The sequence below is a fragment of the Chroicocephalus ridibundus genome, chromosome 1 (genome assembly GCF_963924245.1).
Source record: "Chroicocephalus ridibundus chromosome 1, bChrRid1.1, whole genome shotgun sequence".
In the NCBI taxonomy this organism is placed as follows: Eukaryota; Metazoa; Chordata; class Aves; order Charadriiformes; family Laridae; genus Chroicocephalus; species Chroicocephalus ridibundus.
This window is the reverse complement of record NC_086284.1, coordinates 197,681,957-197,700,683: the sequence shown is the minus strand read 5'-3', so window position 1 is coordinate 197,700,683 and position 18,727 is coordinate 197,681,957. Positions and strand designations below refer to the sequence as shown.

The window sequence follows — 18,727 nt, the reverse complement described above, 5'->3', positions numbered from 1 at the left end:
GGCTGCGGCGGCCGCTCCCGGGCGGCGGCGGCGGCCCCGCCGTTCACCTGCGCCCCGCAGCATCCCTGGGCAAGCGGGGGATGGCCCTGGGGTGGGGAGAGCCTTCGAGGAGAGCAGCAAACTTCCAGACTGTTCCAGCAAAGTACTCCCGAGCGTGTCCCTTACCCTCCGGGGTCGCCCCGCGCTGACGAAACCTCCCTGGTGCCTGGCGAAACACGAGAATTCCTCCACCCGGCAACCGGGCTGAGAGCCGAAACCGGGGATGGGACCAAAAGCGTCGGGAAACCTCCCCTGTGTCATCGATCCGAGGAGGGAGGACACGGCTCCGCCGCCCGCGGAAGGCGGGATGGGGATGAAGGTCCCGCACCCCAGGAGAGGCCGCGTTAGACGGCCCCGCCGGTGCCCCCCTCCTCGCCCTCCTCCTCGCTCCCGCTCCCCCACCGCGACCACCTCCGCCCTCACCGGCTTCCCCTGCCCAGAAATCCCCCGGCAAACATTCGTGGTGCACCGCGCCCCGGGCGGAGCGCGGGTGCCCGGCGGGGAGCGGGCGGTGCCGGCCGCGGGCTGCCCCGACGGCGGATCCGGCGACCCGGCGAGGGGAAGGAGGGCCCGGAGCCACAACCCGCTGCCGGCTGGGGTTTCTCATGGAACCGAGCCGTGCCGGGGGAGCGCTGTGCCGAGGAGCTTTGTACCTAGTAGCTCCGTGCCGGGGAGCGCTGTACCGAGGAGCTCCGTGCCAGGGAGCTCTGTATCGGGGAGCGCCGTGCCGGGGAGGGCCGTGCTGGGGAGGGCCGTGCCGGGGAGCGCTGTACCGGGGAGCGCTGTGCCGGGGAGGGCCGTGCCGGGGAGCGCTGTACCGGGGAGCGCTGTACCGGGGAGCGCTGTACCGGGGAGGGCCGTGCCGGGGAGCGCTGTACCGGGGAGCGCCGCCGCCTTCAGCACCGAGAACAGCTACAAGTGCGGGGCCGCCACCGCCCCGCCGTGCCCGGGGCCGCCGAGCCGCGGGGCTCCGGGCGGGGACCCCGCTCCGCCGGGGAGGGGGGACGGACCGGGAAGGGAAAGGAACGGGAGGGGGGTGGTGAGGGCGGAGGCCGGGGGGAGGCGTTTTCTTACTTGGCTGCGAACGGCACGGCCGGGCCGGTGCGTGGGTCCGCCGCTGCCATTGAGCGGCGAGGCGGCAGAGGGTGGATATCGTCACGGGGGCTGAGCCACCGGTCCCAAAAAGTTGGGTTGGGTTTGTTTTATTTTTTTTTTTAATTTTTTTTTTTTTTTTAGGCGAGGGGAGGAGGAATAAGGAAGGAGACAGTGGAGCAGGTTCGGCTTGGCTAATCGCGAGTGTTATGCAGCACGACTGAAATCGCTCTCCTGGATACCTGTCCCAGGCTGAGCTCCTGCATATTAAGCTGACGCTACCGGGGGAAGCTATTTGAGACGAGGGTTGTACAGAAATTACCTCATGCTATTCCCGATCAGCGCCGAGTATTAATTCCCGTGACCTCTGCAGTAATATGGATATGCAACTCTTTTCGATCAAGGTATTTGTGTATGTGCGTGTGTCTGCTTTAGTTCTTATTTTAAGGGCAGAGGTGTCCACAAATAATGCAAGTTTTACCTCGGCTAACGTTTTTGGGCTGGACAATCCACTCCGCCTTCTTCGTGGCGCCGGGGGCTTTTGTTTTTTTGCTTTAATTATTTATCATTTTTATTGTCGATATCCTCCCCCAGTCAGCTCTGTCGAAAGAGATCCCGGGCACGGTGCCGTCACAGCAGCGAGCAAAAAGGGAGGGTATCGGTGCTCCTGAAGAGTGAGATCTCCCCTTTGCCTCCTTAACAGGGTCCTCTCCCACCCCCGAGAGCAGGGAGGGGGGCACAGGGGTTCCCCCGCGCTCCCCGCCGTCCTGTTCACGTTTCGCTGGCCGGGAGGGAGGAGGGGGCTCCCGCCGCCCCGAGGGGACGGGGCCAGCCCTGCCCGCCGCCCTCAACTTCTCGCTCGGCTCCGGGGCCGGGGTGGGGCGACCTGCGGCCGCCCGCCCGTACCGCACCGCTTGCCGGGTGGGCTCCGCTGCCTCGGCTCCCTGGGGGAGACCCTCGTGTCCCTGGGGTGGGAAGGGGATGGGGGATTCCCGCCGGGCTCCGGGGGCTTCCTCGCCTCGAGGAAGAGGGTGTGAGGCTGCGCCGGCCGACGGCGAGGGGTTAGCTGTCCCCGGCGCGGAGCAGCATCCCCCAGCGCTGGCATGTGCTTGTTGCGGGAATCCGAAGTGTTGGCAGGTGAATGTATAACGCGGTTAAAAAAAAAAAAAAATCCAAACAAAACAACAAACACCCCCCTAGCCCCCCCAGTACAACTCAAGTAATAAAAATCCATCAATGACCCAAAGTGCATGCAAATCCGGCGTTGCCATTTTGGAGTTCGCAAGCTTCTGACCTCCGTGACTGGGGATTCATTAAAAGAGACTTAGGTTTTCATTGAGGGGGAACAGAAGCGCATTAAAGCTGACCACTTGATGCAAGGAGAGGAAGGAATCGCCGGCGGCTGTAAATAAAACGCGACGCTTGTTTTCGCACCGCCGCCGCGGAGGTGCGGTGCTCCCGGCCGGGGCTCCGGGGGGAACAGCCGGAGCCTCCGCGTCAGCCAGGACATCCGCATGTCCCCGCCGCCGGCCGGGCACGGACCGCCCCGGCTGCAAGGCCGCGGGGTGAAGCGGTGTAAACTCGTCCTACGACCGCTACCGGGAAGGAGCGAGGCCGCGGGGGAGCCGCGCCGAGGCTGTGCCGGAATCCCTCACCAATAGACGCCAGCTGGGGTAGGGATGAGCCTGGGAGGAGAGAGAAAAAAAAATATAATAATAATAAATAGCTCGGCTAAGTGAAGTGGAGAACAATAGGGGGCTCCCTTCAAGGGAGAAACACCGCGGGGATGGGCGATGGTGGTGGAGGTACGCGGGGAGAGGCGGCTCGCCCAGCCCCGGGGGCGCTCCCCGGGCCCCTCCGCCGGGCGGGGCCGGCCGGCGCCGGGCGGGCTGCGCTAGCCCTTCCTCGGGCCCAGAAAGGTGCCGGGATGCGTTAGGAGCCGAAAGGCAGCCGGGAAAAGCACGGAGGAACCGCAAGAAAAGCCGGTGCGTGGCCGGGTGTTTGCTCCCGGCGGGGCGCGCCGGGCGGGGAGGGGGCCAGAGCGCGGTGCGAGGTGCGGAGTGCTGAGCGGGATGCGCGGGGTACGGAGGACTGGGTGCGCGGAGTGCTGGGGAGTGCTGGGCGGGATACGCGGGGTGCGGAGTGCTGGGCTGGGTGCGCGGGGTGCGGTGCGGAGCGGTGAGCGGGATGCGCGGGGTGCGGAGCGCTGTGCGGGATGCGCGGAGTGCGGTGCGGAGCTCGCCGCGACCTGGGCTCCCCGGGGGACGCGGCCGCTCGCCAGCGCCGCCGCCGGGGTCGGGCACGGGCACGGGCACGGGCACGGGCACGGGGGGGTGGGTTTCCCGCAGGGTGCGCCGGGACGATTTCGACGGGCGGCTGCGTTTCTCGGGGCAGAGCCCCTCACCCGGGGCACTGGGCTGCGCTACCAGCGCCTGCTCTGAGCCCAGCTGTGCCGGCTGGGGAACGGGAGTCTGGTGGGAAGAGGGTAAAATGAGAACAAAAACAAGAGGGAAAGCTCTCCTAGGCTGCCTGGGAAAATCTCCTTGATCATCACTTGCCAGACCAGAGGTGAAACCAACTCCAAAAGTGTTAATATTGATGGGGTTTATTCAGCTGCGAGACCAGGCAAGGGCAGAGGGAAATATTTGATGCTGTTTCCTTTTTAAAAATCATAAACCCCTGTTAGTCTCACCCTGGCAGAAGGACCTGTGCTGGCTTTTAGCAGGGTAGCTTGTTTGGAAAATGGATATTTTCAGGGTAGAAAGTGAAGGCAGGTGCTCAGGGGTATTTGAAAAGAGGCTGATCAGACTGAGTGGAGACATTTCTCTCACAGTGCACCAGGAGGAAATAGTTCCTGTAAACGAGATGCTGAGGGTGACTCGCCTTGAAGCCCTGATTATTGTGTAAAGGTTACCTCTGTGGCAGGGGCACAGCAAATCATTACAGAAGAGCTGAGGTAGATAAGACTGCTTACATCAGGGAAGAATTCTCCTGCAAGTTAGGAGTTGCGATGTCAAGGCCTAAGGTTTTCCAAATTCCCTTTTGTTGTCAGCAAAACCCATTGATCTTCCATATGTGTCGGGTTACTGTATGCAGGTGGCAACTCTTTACCTGCTCTGTGCGGAGATTCAGCTATTTGTTCGTCGCTGAATGCTGTGCAGGAGAAAAGAGGCAACTTTTATGAACATTAAAAAGAACATTAGCAAGGTAATTCTCATTTGATAGTTCGGAAGTAACATCGGTAGCATAAGCACACTTTTGCAATTTTTTTTTTCTCCTCAGAACTTCATAATGGAAGACGCTGTTATTTTGTTTTCATTCCGTAAAACCAGACTAGTTTTGCATTGACTGGACAATCTGATGTTTTGTGAAAGCAGAAATAGGTTTTCACCCTAAACTTTCACAGAATATTGGTTTTGTTTTATTTTAGTGCAGTTTAAACGTGCTTCAAATGCAATGACAAATGAATTTTTTGGCTTCAAACAAAATTTTAAGTACTTTTTCGCAGATGTTTCCCCCCACACACACACTGCATAGCTTTTTGTTGTCACTCAGTAACAGGTTCATGTGAGTCTGACAGACAACGTCAATTAAAAAATGTTCCATGAAGTTCAGTGACCACGTTTTCCTGCTTATGCTGCAGAGAGTAGTTCTTGTTCCTGCGGCTGTCTGTAACGTGAGATTTTTTTAAACAATATTTCCAGATGAAGATATCAAATCTTTCTATATGATTTCAGCCATGACTCCAGTGCCGGCTGAAGATGGCTCTTTCAGGAACCTCGTTACCAAAATAGAGACATTGTCTATATTTATTAAAGTATTTATCTGTCACTCTCGGCTCGTTATTTAGACCTGTTCGTTAACATAAAGAACTCCCATAATGAGCCCATCTCTCAGTGCAGTGAGTCTGTGGCTGAAAGAGTGACCGGTCCTGGTACATGCCGATACACTGACTCTGGCAACGTGGTACCAAAATACCCATCCTTGAATACCACATATCTCATAAAGCTGAAAGATTTTACGAAGGAAGTAATTTCAGAACCAGACACTACATGCAGAAGTTTCCATGTCCTCTGTCTTGCAGTACCCCGCCTCCTTAGGTTTAAAAATAAATATATATTCTAGCAGAACGAGTGGAGGTTTGTGCTGAAATACTGACTTTAAAAATAGCAGTATGTTCTGATAATGCCAGATATGTTTAATGAATTAAACCCGGGAGAAGCACGTATTCCAAGGTGACTGGAAGAGAGGCTTTGTGGTGCTCTTACTCTTGGACTGTGCTGGGGAAAGGTGTGAATTTCTGCTCTGAAGTCATGTTTCTAGTGAACACCAACTACTACAGTGAGGAATCTGTCAAATTGAGAATATATTTGCATTAATTCAAACTTTTACGGTCAATTGGAAAAGGACAGCGTTTTACTTCGAATGAAATCTCCGCACATGAGGAAAGTTCATTCAGGCTTTATCGCCCAGAGGCCTGTGCTTTTTCACTAAAATTCATTGATAAAAATGGAATTCATTTAGATCAGCTGCTTTCTGCTTAGCTACACAGGCTTACCACATTCTGTAAAAGTTAATATTAATCAATATATGAAAAGCAGTGTGGCATGAATAAATTAGGCAGTGTAAGAGAAGCTTTTGCTTCTTAGGTAACATAAAAAAAAGACTAAAATGTCTTAAATTTTTAAAAAGAACATTTTAAAGTTTTATTTCTGTTTTATAGACAAGCTGTGGACACTTGCAGCAAAGAAACGTACTTTTTCAGGAAAACGTGCAAGCTGAGGCAGAGCGATTAATGCTTATGTAGACTATAATGTTGAAAAATGCTTATTATCAAGTCATTTGGCTTTCAGTCCGTTCCAGATAAGGTATTGGATGAAGGATATTGGGCTCACTGTAGCAGCTCCATTGTTGTTGGAATTTGAGTTGCAATAATTGAATTCATCACTATTTGTTTGCACAAAGACTGGCAGTTGCTTTAATTTCTGGGCATTCTTTGGCTGTAAGGAATTGACCTGAGGCTGAGCAAGAGAAAAACCAGCATTTCTTTCCTTCATGAATGTTTTTGCTTTTTCAGTGGTGCTTTCTTGTTCTCCGTACAGCATGAAATAAGAGCAGGCTTATCTTTTATTCCCTCGGAGGATTGCTCCCTGTATGGATTGTACATACATGCACAGGCTAATGAGTTGGTTGTTCATTGTGGAAGCAGAAAGGAAATTGCCTCTGTGTCTATTTTAGGTGTAGCTACAACTTTTACTCTTTAGTATTTTGAACCCTTAACTGTGTTTTTCTGCTAAGGCAATCAAGACAGCAGACAGTTGTGTCTAGTTAATAGTGAATGAAGTCTTTTCTCTGTAGCGTGGGCAGAGAAGAAACATCCCATGGGGCTGAATCAACTCACTCGGTGACAGACAGTCAAGTTCCTCCCTTTGTGACTGAGTCTGGGTTCAGTTCATGGGGCCAAAGCCTGGTCAGATTTGTAAACTGTGTGCCCAGAAGGAGCCAAAGGAGAACGACGGGATTATCACATAAACCGCCACAGATTTTGTTTCATTTAGATTCAACCCGGGGCCCAATTCAAGCAAAAACTAAATGTTAAGAGGCACTGAAAGTCTTGTGTGCTGCTGTTCCTGATTGCAGTGATTTTATTCACACCCATTAAACATGTTTCGTTTTCAAGTCGTTGCTCTGTTACCAAATCACAGCGAGGTACCTTTACATTCAATAGAGGACTTTCCATTGTGAATCTTTTTCTCAGGTCTTCAAATAACCACCATTTGAGAACTCTTCTTTAGCTTTTGTGAGTTTTGTAGTATCATTTGGGGAAAAAAACATGTAACAAAATAAAAGTAAGAAGAGGATGATCATTTTAAAGCAGTATAAAACCACATTTTGAGTATTGTTACCAGATAATATACTAAAATCTTGAGGAAAATATTTCAAAATGTCTTTGAAAAACAATATAGTTGTCTATAACTGCCTTCTAATTTTGTCTAAAATTCTTTTAATTTGATCATGTTTTTGGTAGGAACCAGTCAGATCACTAGGGACAAAGTACGTATCTACAGATGAGCCTGTTGCCTGGATTTTCTTTATAGGGAGCGAGGTAGGCACTTGTTCAATGTGATTAATTTCATAATAAATATGATTTTTTTAAAGAAAAGGATCTGGTGAATTGCAGCCTAGGACATCTGCTGCTCTCCATAGCCTGTAACAGGTGCCTTGAGAGACTGGCTCAGTTGAAGTTGCTCACTGTGTGCCTATCTATTAGGATTAAGGAAAATTAATTCCCTCTGTCTTCTCCTCAGAGGTCTAAAAATGTATTCAGGCATGTGTAATTTTGTTAAATAGTGAAATAAATAAATGCCACTCACTCACTTGAGAATTAAAGTGGGGGCAATTTGGAAATTTTTGTAACATTCAGTCAGGTGTGTAGGTATGCAGGCTGAAATCTTGATCTCGTTAAAATCAGTGTGACTTCTCCAGATGTCAGTGGGGGCGCAGCATTGTTCCTATTTAATCTGGCCAAAATGCAAGCAAATAATAGAGATCTTGTTAATGTTGGACCTCAGCTCAAATGAAATATTGGAAAGGGAATACTGGATGTTCTGCTGGTTTCCTAACAGAATACATTGTGCTCTCTTTGCTTAAGAAATCAGCTACCTTTTCATAAAAGTAATTTAGTATTAGAAATTATCTGGAAGGCATTTTGGATATATAGTAAGCCCAGAAGAAAGTGAATTCCACTGGAGAAATAATCAGTTTAATATCCAAATGAACTGAATGTGGTTGTACTGCAGCAGCTGAAGAGCGTACTTAAATTCAGGAGCCTTGATTACTCCATTGTCATAAATGGAACCTCTCCGTGAGTGAGAGTGTAAGTGGTTATTGTGCTTCTGTAGGCTGGAAGAGAATGATACAGCAAAACAGAAAATACAACGTGTTATGGATCAAATCTGTTTCTGGATGTCGTGCAATGCGAAGGTAAATACGAATTACGGGTTGGTATCTGAACACCAAGCTAAGTTTAGTTCCCCTGATTTGGCTTTTGCGCTGCCGGTATGATCAATTTCTCGGCTTGTAGCGCAGTGCAGCCAGGTGTTCAAATTCACAGAAGGCCAAAAATTACTCCCGTATGGAATATCAAAAGTAAAACCTAGGCGACGTAACTCATATTCAAAAGTAAATACACTGTGTGAGAAGTGTGAAACTGCTGCTCTAAATGGTATTTCTCACTGTTTTTTTCAGAAGTACCTCAGCTGCGGGGCAAAATGCAAGGGCATGAGCTACTGACCTCCTCTTAGCATCAGGACCAGAGATACTACCCTGCACTTCACCATCAGTTAAGAGCAATTGAAAACCACCTCTCGGAAAAGCTCATCAACCCATGACATCAGTGGACATCTTTTGTAAAACACGTTTTATGTACTTCTGCTGAGATACATTTTCTACCTACCACATGGTTCTATATTACTTACTGGGCACTGATGGTATCCTCCAGAAAGTGCAGCTTCGAATGGTCAACCTCATCCTTTAGCAAGAAGAAAATCTGGATACTGGCAAGCAACAAAGTCTTCAGAGAAAATGGTATACGAAGGAAAACGATTAGTTTCCTGCCATTGTTTCTTCCTGTTAACAGCCAAATTCTACTGGATACTCACCCTGATGCAAAGAACTCATGGCCAGGAATATGCCCACTCCATCCGACTAGATGGGGACATCATCTTGGGAGGACTGTTCCCCGTCCATGCAAAAGGGGATAGAGGGGTGCCTTGTGGGGAGCTCAAGAAGGAGAAAGGGATCCACAGACTAGAGGCAATGCTGTATGCAATCGATCAGATTAATAAAGACCCTGATCTTCTTGCCAATATCACCTTAGGTGTCCGGATCCTTGACACGTGTTCCAGGGACACTTATGCATTGGAACAATCCTTAACATTTGTGCAAGCATTGATAGAAAAAGATGGTTCAGATGTGAAGTGTGCTAATGGTGACCCACCTATTTTCACTAAGCCAGACAAGATATCAGGTGTGATAGGTGCTGCAGCAAGTTCTGTGTCCATTATGGTCGCAAATATTTTAAGACTTTTTAAGGTAAGGAACATTTTATATCTTTCTTTTAAATTTCAAGCACAACGAAATAAGTGAGCTGATCGTATTTTATTACCTACAAAAAAGAAAGGACTTTTTTAGATTCAGAAATCTGAAATTACTTGTTTGCCCTTTCAAAGCAAAGGGAAAAAAAAAAAAAGAGCAATGATTGCAGACCCTAATTTAAGGTGCCAAATGCCTCTTTTGAAGTTCTGAACAACCAGAGCACATTTTAATTCTTTAGGGATTTGTATCCTTATTTTTTTACTACTCACATTTGCTCCATATTGAGCGTTTATGCTCATCAAGACTAGGTTGGGATTGATTTCCCAAATTTCCAGGAGAATGAAATACAAGGTTTAAGCACAAATCCATTTGTAGGAGGATCAGATAATTTCCCTAAATAGGAAGATATGACAGTAATAATCTAATGCTATTGATGTTCATGTCTAGCCAAATGAAGTGTAGTGAAATATCTTTGATTTCCTTGAGATCTTAACCTCCTGCATATTTTTCACAAGGTGATATTTTTTTCCAGACTTTGTTATCACTCTGTGAGACATTACTTTTGGACAATAGTTCTACTAGCGTTTCCTTCCATGTACTTTATTCAGCTCTAGTGTTGTAAATAATGGAAAAGCAAACCTGCCACTTTTAAACTTGCCAAGTTAGATGGGAAGATGAACACATTATAATCAATCAACTCAGCTGTAACAGACCAGGCAGCAGACATTTAATTTTTAGTCCTGTGCAATGGCAAACAGATGATGGTAAGTTGAGGACTTTTTTCTACACATGGAACGACTGTAACTTTTGCCTGAGTCTACTACTGTCCTACCGCCCCCTGTTATTCAGACTCATTCCTTCTGTTCAGAAATCTTGCCTTATGTCCTACAACTTCACACCCACCGAAGACCACTTACAGACCATTTCTTTGACTTCGGTGGAGAAGGTTCTGGTAATGTTAAATATTGCTGTTACGTACTTTGAAAAGTGTTGCACTTGTTTTCTAATTGTTGCAACCGAGAGATTGGATTAGAAGTAAGGAAAGAGTGTTGTGTTTTTTTTTTTTTTTCTTGGAAGGTTTCTCAAATTGGCAAAGAGTGTTTCAGTCATTTAAAGGGAGATTTTTGTCCTTCCCTCTGGTTCTCCCATGAAGGGCATAGTGTTGGATTTACAGTTCAGCAGAGGAGCAAAGTGTCTGCTGGGTTGCGGTCAGGTGCTCGTTACAATCTCAAAACTGACCCCTAGCTGCACTGACTGCATAGGTTTGAGGGTAGCGGACTTGTTCCAGTGATACGTTTTGCTCCTGAAAATCAAGTACACAAAACTGAGCTAAGACTTAAAAATGTTCTATACAGAGAGCACCTCTGGAGCCGTGCCTAGTGGGGGAGGCCTGTCTTTCCTGGAAACAATCATGCGTGCTGCAGGAGGTGCCTATTTTTAATTTCACATCATTTTTTGAAGTTGTGTTACCCTATTAAATAATGCATAGTTCTGAAGTAATGATTGATGGAACGGTCACTTTAATACCCATCATAATGCAGGGCCATGTAGACTACCGCTTACGTCCAGTTTTGAGTTGAATTCAGTGCCATAGACTGATTTAAGAAACTAAGCCTTGTAAGACATGCATTAACTGTGAATTAAGAGCAGCAAGAAGGAAAGAGGCCTATGAATTGTCTAAGATAGCGGCAATTTGTCTTCTGAAACCATGACAGCTACCTCCTGATTTCCATTATGCAATAAGATTGCAAATAACGTTCTACTGCAGTCTTAATCAATAGAGGGTCACATGATATCCCCTCTGGGGAAAGATTTTATTTACCCATTTAATTGATGTAACACAGCTGCTGGCAAAAGGAGGAGACATCTCTTTTAGTTTTAATTATAGATCCTGCACGAATATTCTTAATAATGTAAAAAATGACAAATTATACCCTTTAAAGTCTGATGTTGGACATGCATCTGAAGCATGTTTTTACACCTTCCTCTCAGAAGTAGATCTGTTATCTCTGCATGAGTAAAGGCTTCTGGATAAGGCCCTTATTTAGCAGCGCTATAGAAACTGTTCACAATGGTTATAGTCAAGAAGATTAGGAAATTAAGGGTCATTTGCCAGAAATATAGACATAAAATCCAGTTTGGGTTGTACTCAGACCAAAGACATGGGCTGAGATTCTCAGCTGATGCATCACCACAGCTCTTCAGCTGAGGACCAGGACCTTGGTCAATGCTCACAAACCGTCCAGGTATGAAATTGTGTTTACTGTATCTTGGTATATGTCAAGGCTGGGCACTCAGATGGTGTAAATGCCTGTACTTTCATTGAAGTCGGTAATCACCACCATGCAAATGCCTGTTTCCATTATATCCAGGATGAGTATGATTCATCTGTATTTCTGTCTAACAGTTGTATTCAGCAAGTTGAACCTGCAATTTGAAGTTCAGTATTGCTTTAATATCTACTCTGAAGTTCCTAAATGTCAGGACTACATATTTTTTGAGAACATTGTCACCCAGAGAAATTTTAATCTGTGAAGAAACTGTGAGAAGTATATTATATCACTCATAGTGAATACACAAACAAAGGTAGCCTGAGAAATAGTAGGCTCAGCAGCTCAGATTTTCATGCTGCTATTTTTCTTTTTATTGCCATTTTTTTTCCTTTCTTTTATTGATTTTACAACTTAAAATATACAGGTCAATAGTCCTACCTGATGATCTGGTGGACAGCATAAGCTGATTGATAGTCATGGTATCTTTTTATCTAAGTGTTTTCATGAGAATAGGAGAGGGACGGCACCACAGAAAATGACCTTGATCTGTAGCCTTTCTCCTGGTCAAATGGTTCACCTTGAATTCTTCTCTGTCCTTTCTCCTTTTGTGAATTTCCAGGCACACCACTGTTTAGCAGGTGATTTTCTGCCCTTAGTAGGTCTGAAACATTATGGTCCAAATTTGTACAGCCTAAATTTCACCTGTTGATGGCTTTAGACCTTTCAGAGGCACTTTACAAACAGGAAACATTCGAGGAATTAACTGTTTTAAAGTGGACCTATTATTACTCTGGTTCTTAATGCAAAAAAAAAATAATTGTGTGAAACAGTTGCTTATTAAGCTTTCAGAACTTGGAGGTACTCTTGCTAGAAATATAGTGGAAGAAGGAGAGGACCTTTAGAGCAGATCACAGGACTGTGCTGGGTAGTAACACAGTAGCTACCCACTCAAACAGTTCTCTCTGGATCTCAGGACAGATTGTCCCCAGTTGAAGTTATTGGTTTACCATTTAATGGTTGTTTATGTCAGAGAGCACCAAGAGTGGGCTGCTTCACAAGGGAAATTGAGATAGGAGATGAGGGGACAGCAAGGCAAGAAGGGCAATGGTCTCACAAGTGCGGACACAGCCTCACCTGACTCAGAAAACCAAAATCAAGTTCAGCAAACAGTCCAGTGATTGCCAGACAAGTCCATAGTAGTGAGGTAGGTTGATGGTCAACCAGGAAGTCAGGTCAGCGAGGAAAGGCTGGGATCAGCAAGGCAAGGTCATGGTCAGCAAGGTACATGGCCAGCAGCATAGCTCAAGCAGGAGCCCAGGCAAGGGCCAGAGCTGAAATGCAGCTGTTGAGCAAACAAGGAGGACAGAGGTCCTGATGAGGCTTCTCGTTGCTCTTCCTCACAACTTAGCTGTTTTCCTGGGCTGAGCGAGGGTCACGTATCTGCACCATATTGGAGATGACCTTGAACACATGGAGCAAAATCCAGGGCTGGGGAAGGAAGAGTGTTGTACGCCCTGTTGGTGCATTCAGGGTCTTGACTTTTTTTTAGCATTTCGAATGTCAGTGACTAAAAATTGCACAGACAGGCTCAGGCCAGTCTCTTTCCTTTCTTCTGGTGCACCAGGAGCTGCTCTTTCCCCTTGGTAACAGAAGGTGACATTGTTTAATTTTTTTTTTTTTTTCATTCTGGAAATCCTGCTGCCAAGTTGTTTTCTGTTTGGCTGATAGGATCTATCAAGGGGATGGCTGTCCCCATTGCCAACTCTCACTAGCACAAAGGCAACTTTTCTATTGAGTAGATCACTCAAAATCTTACTCTTACCTGCTTCTCTGGCTTTGTGTCACTGACATTTTGGCTTCCTGTAGGGTACTCAGGCATGGCCAGGTGGTAACTGTTAGCTTCTTTGTGTGATGCTTACAAGCATTTGGGCTATTCCCAGTCCCTCAAAACTTGTCATGGAGGAAACAAGAGACTCTGTAACTTAGCTTACTTCATGTGCTATGTTCCCTGTATTCAAGGCTTCTACTTGTTTAATGTCTGAATAACTCATGTCAGTGGTTAAAATCTGCCGGAAAAAAGGAGAGCCATTTGTTTATGCCAGTATTGTCCCATCTAAAAACCTCATGCTATTTCTGAACTCTTTGGTACACTCCATCTGTCACCTTCACACATCTTCTCGCCAGTGTCACACTGGGAGCAGCCTTGGGATGATGGTTTGCATGTGAATTGAGATGGGTGGACAGTATGCTTGGTGAATTGTGATCTTAAGTTTTATGTATATATTTATGTACATGTGTATAAAGCCAAAACATTCATCATCAGTTTTATTCCTTGCCTTGCCTTGCTTTACCTTGCCTTTTGCTTTTCCTTGCCCTTTGTTTTCTCCTCTTTTCCCAAGACTAAATGACTTATTTCCTCTTTTTTGTCAAATTCCGTTCGTGCTGCACCACTATAATCCACTTTAATAGCTGCTGTCTAGAGGGACCAGTATTCACGTTGTGCACATTTGCCTTATACATTTCATACACGTTCACCTCTTCAGAAGTACAGGTACAAATGACATTATGGAGTTACTCTTTCAACTTTATGTGCAACCATCCCAAAATGCAAGGGATAGTTTCTTTCAGTAAATCTAGAAGCGAATGCATTAGTTCTCGATGCATTCGGTTTATTTGCTCTCATTGTTTCCTTGCCTCAGTCTGTGTTTTCGCGTCATTTTTGGCTGGCAGCCTTGCACAGCTACCAAGCTGTACCTGGATGATGCTTTTTTTAGGCTCAGTTGCAAGTCTTTTTATGTTTGGCTGCCATTTGGTGCTCTTGCTGCTTTGTGTTGCAGACCTGCGGGAATCAGCAGACAGGCCTCCCAGAAACGAGGGCATTGCCATCGTACAGAGCCAAACCTCACGGAACTGCATAGATACAGGGCTATGTATTTAATTGTGGCAATAGAGGGCATCTCATGATTGAAGGGAACACGATGTGATGCTTAGGGACATGGTTTAGTGCTAGGTTAACTGTTGCGCTCAACAGTCTTTAAGGTCTTTTCCAACCTGAATGATTCTATGATGTAAATAAAATGTAGTAATGTTTTACCACATAATTTCAGGGAGCGCATACATATTTTCTGAGGCAACCCGAAATGTACACAGATGCTGACTCTAGATCTATGGAAATTTTTGCACCTCGTGAGCACTACTGACTTCAGAGGCTCTAGAGAGATGCAGGAGTCAGTCTCTTCCATATCTGACTGCAGAACCTTTCCGTAAAGGAAGAGCTTTACCATATAAGAATTGAAGAACAGGCTTAAGATTTTTACCCTACATATTGGCATTCATTAATAAAAAATTTTCTTAAACTGATTAAAACCACCAGTTTTCTGTTCACTGTGTCACGCTACATTTGTCAATAACGTTTTCCACTGCAGAGCATTTGAAATTTGAAATAGCGTGATTTTTTTTGGTCGTTAAAACATATGTGAAAAATCTTGTGTGAAGTGTGAAGAAAAATTGTTGTTAGTAGGGAGAAGACGACTGAAACATTTTGAAATCAGCTCTTGAGATGAACAGATTTGTTTTACTTTTGTTCTAGGTAATATTTTCACTTTCTGAATCATTTTTAATTATAAAAGGAACCCATTGCCAATACATCCCATTTAATTTTATAGTGTTTTTTTTGTAGCTTATTACAAGCACATATCTGTTTAGTGCCTAAGCATCTTGTCTTGTTATTGGCTGGAAAATACCATTATGATAATTCCATGTTTTCTGTTTTTTTTTTCTTTCTGTTTTTTCATAATTCAGCTTCTTTTATATAGAAAAAAACATTAATATCTCTTTGTATTTCCATGGTAGTAGGTACTTTATTATGCAAAAAACCCCTTTTAATTCAACTGTTATTCTTCTGTCAGTACCAGGTTAAATGTGTTAAATGGTCAAGAGAGGCAAACACCAGGTCAACACCGATATAAAATTATAGGTACAAGAGATACTTTGCAAGTATCAATAATGAAACAGTTGGGAAATTTTTTACTTGCAGCCAGAGGAAATAATGGGTTTTCTGTTTCTGTGAAAACTGCTAGGACTGATTAGCATCAAATTTTATTTGTGCTAAGCTGCTTGAGGCAAGGGAGTACAAAAGCAACTTGATGCATTCATTTAGTATTTTACAGTATATTAGTTCCTTAAATATTCCTCTAAAGATTTAATATTTTTAGTCTTCTCCCATTCCTGGATGGAGCTATAACTATTGGTTTGAGCAAAGGGGCGATCTGGTTTTCTGGATTATTTTCCACGTTTGTCATTAGTTTGCTACAAGGCTTGAGAAGCATCTCTTGACCTTTTTGTGCTTCTCTTCTGTCATTTTGATTTGCTTGTATTTAACCATTTCACAGGAACAATCAGAAGCTTGATTAACGTTTGTCAAATGATTTGAGATATTTCCCCTGTTTCTGTAGGCAAGCTGAAGCTGTTTTGATGTCATCCCATCACCACGGTATGTCAGCACCTTACAAAGAGAGTGCAGCTATTAAAGACCAATGGTCTGATTTTTTTTCTCTAATTCCCTGAGGGCGGTTGGCACTAGATATATAAGAAAGAGATATATATACATCTTTCCCTCACCTGAAGGAAACCCCATATGTGGAGAGAATTATTTCACCCTTTCATGGCTGACTTTTTGCTGAGTTCCTACCACCGTATGAGGGTTATTTGTATGTGACCGAGGCCCCTGAGTTATTAGTGAAATAGCACCTGTATTAAAATAGGTATCAGTTGCAATTTGACAAAGAAGACGACCAAAAGGCTGAGAGGAGTCTAGGGCTCACTTGCACAGAAACACAAAGTCTGCAGTGGGTTTTTTTAAAGATCTTGTGTTAATAGGAAGAACTGTTTACGTCTTTTCTAGTAAACAAAATGTACCTGGCATAGTTCTCTGGCACAGACAATCCACATCCACGTCATAAAATCTCTATTCCCACAAGTCATGGGGTTGCACGCAAACTGCTGGGAGGGAATGATTCCTGACCCATGCTGACTCCTGAAGCCTGTCTGGAAATTGGGAGAGTGCTGGCTGGTGCAGGCTGCGGCTGAGCTATGGACCGTCCGGACAGTTCAGGGGTGGAGGCGGCTGAGCTGCTGCTGAGGGATGCGCTCTGAAATGATGTGATTTACCAGCCTAGATGTTGCTGCCGATTTCTCGGGACAGAGCCCCTCTGCTCCTACGTCAGACGGCAGGGAAGGCAAGAAACCGCAAGGATCATTGATGCTGTTTCAGTGTTTTAGTACAGCAATGTTAGTTTTATTAGCCACGATGAGAACTAAATTAAGACTTATTTTTTTTTCCCTGGTGGATAATTTTTTCAGTACAGTGACAGCTGTGCAATGTGAATAGTCCTGCATTCTGACTGTCGTCAGAAACCAGGCACTATTGTGTGTTACATCCAACTGGTAGATTTTGTGGGTTTGTGTATTTCCATCCTCATTATTTTCCCTAAAGCACATTGTGCTTTTAGGATTAAACTGGTTTAGAGTGCTTAAATGTATATCCTTGTGTTTGCTAGCATTTATCAGGGAAAAAAAAAGTCATCCAAACAACAGTCTTTTACTGAAGGACACTAATTCCACATGAATGAATTAAATAGCCAAGAGCAAAATGCTCCTCTGGGCTGGGATCTACATATGCTCCCAGATCAGAAAAGCAAGATATTATGTCCCTTATCCTTCCGACAGTACAATTAAGCATTTAAGTGAGGCCTTAAATTAGGAAGCTGTTTGCCCTTGGCTTCCTGTGTCCTCAATAGAATAAAATTCTTTCAGAGGGGGACTGGATCAGGTCTATGAGTGTGGATGCGTCTTCCATGTTTACAAAAATAGGATGAGTTGATCTGTGCTGGCACTGTCACCAGGCAGAACCTCTTCTCACTGGAAGGCTTTGGAAGCCTTGCATGGAAGTCATAGGTGGCTCCATACACATTTATTAGAAGATTATAAACATGTGCAAGAGTGGTGCTGGTTTCTTAATTCCTTCCTCACTTTCCAGTAGGATGAATCATTTTCCATTTCCCTCCTGCTTTATTTCTCTCTCTTGTTATCTTAAGAAAAGCTACTTTTTGACCATTATTTTTCAAGTGAGTATTTCATTCCGTAGTCTCCAAACCAAATTTTTTTTCAGACATGTTGAATAAGCAAGGCTCTGAGTGGGTCTTGGTTTCTGGTGGGTCTTGAGGATGAGTGGGTCAGCAGGAGGAAGAGCTGGAGTTTGGGTGACTTATGAGTGGGACCTATCTCTGGGGATAATAGGAAATAAGGGAAATACTTATTGAGAGATTGAGCCCTAAAGGGACAAGGGTCTTTCCTTTTTAGCTCACTGTAGGATTTCTTGTCTGGCACTTCAGACAGATACCTGGCTCTAACTCTTCTCTGAAATAAATCATTTCTGATAGCAATGCTGAGATATGCTACGGTATTGCAAGAGCTCTCTTCCTATTGTATTTCTTTTATAGCTTGAGACTGTGCAACAGGAGCAAAAGTGATTTCTCTGAGCTGGAATAATTCATATTTCGAGTTTTGGCTTATGTTCTTTCATAGAAGGTGCCTCCAGCATTTAGTTGAGTAGCAGCCGTATTTGTAGAGGCAGAAGCAGGATCTTTATTCCTTCTTCACTGGTACATTTATGCACATGGCTCTTCTATAAACTTAAAAGTAGCAAAAGAACGATAGCCCATTTTGGGTATCATTCTACAAAAAGTTCCTAACAACTTCCATTAGCTTTTTACTTTGATAGTGGCACTGTCACATTTAAAATGCCATTACAGTCTTCTCCCAGGCTGGGTAAAATTTTGTCAAGCAACTCCATTGCATTACGGTAGCACAGATGCCCCATGGTGATTGTTACTCTTATTCAGATAAATTTTCTTTGGTTTTTGTCTGTGAAGTCCTTTGAAACGTTAAGGTCTTAGTGAAAAGTTATCACCACAGTTATACTTAGGCTATTCATTAGAGAAACATTTCAAAGAGGCTATGGATCCTGCAACAGTTCTCCAGGGCTGACTCTTCCAAAACAAAGCCCAAGAAAAGAGCTGAAAAAAGGGCTGGCTTCTTTACCATTCTTATTTCTTCTTTTCGTGCTGTGAGTATGTTTTGGTTTTATCAGTAGCGCTGAAACACAGAAAGTCCCCTTTCAGAAGAGCTGTCTTCCTTGAGGGCTGTCATCCAGTCTAGAAGGTGTG

General features: G+C 45.1%; 1 protein-coding gene across 8 annotated transcripts in view; it reads left to right on the top strand.

The window, feature by feature from the left end:
* The first annotated feature begins 938 nt into the window (after window positions 1–938).
* The window catches only part of GRM8 (glutamate metabotropic receptor 8), a 357,440-nt gene continuing 339,651 nt past the window's right edge, over window positions 939–18,727 (top strand). Inside the window, exons 1-4 of one of the 8 annotated variants that reach the window (XM_063323319.1) lie at window positions 1,059–1,535; window positions 4,228–4,338; window positions 7,160–7,237; window positions 8,380–9,225. In XM_063323319.1, coding sequence (XP_063179389.1) covers window positions 8,716–9,225 — 510 coding nt within the window. In that variant the 5' untranslated portion in view covers window positions 1,059–1,535; window positions 4,228–4,338; window positions 7,160–7,237; window positions 8,380–8,715. Of the gene's footprint in view, window positions 958–1,055; window positions 1,536–2,893; window positions 3,117–4,227; window positions 4,339–7,159; window positions 7,238–8,033; window positions 8,116–8,379; window positions 9,226–18,727 lie in introns of those variants that run through there. The other 7 variants (XM_063323315.1, XM_063323318.1, XM_063323321.1 and 4 more) reach the window with 7 other exon arrangements.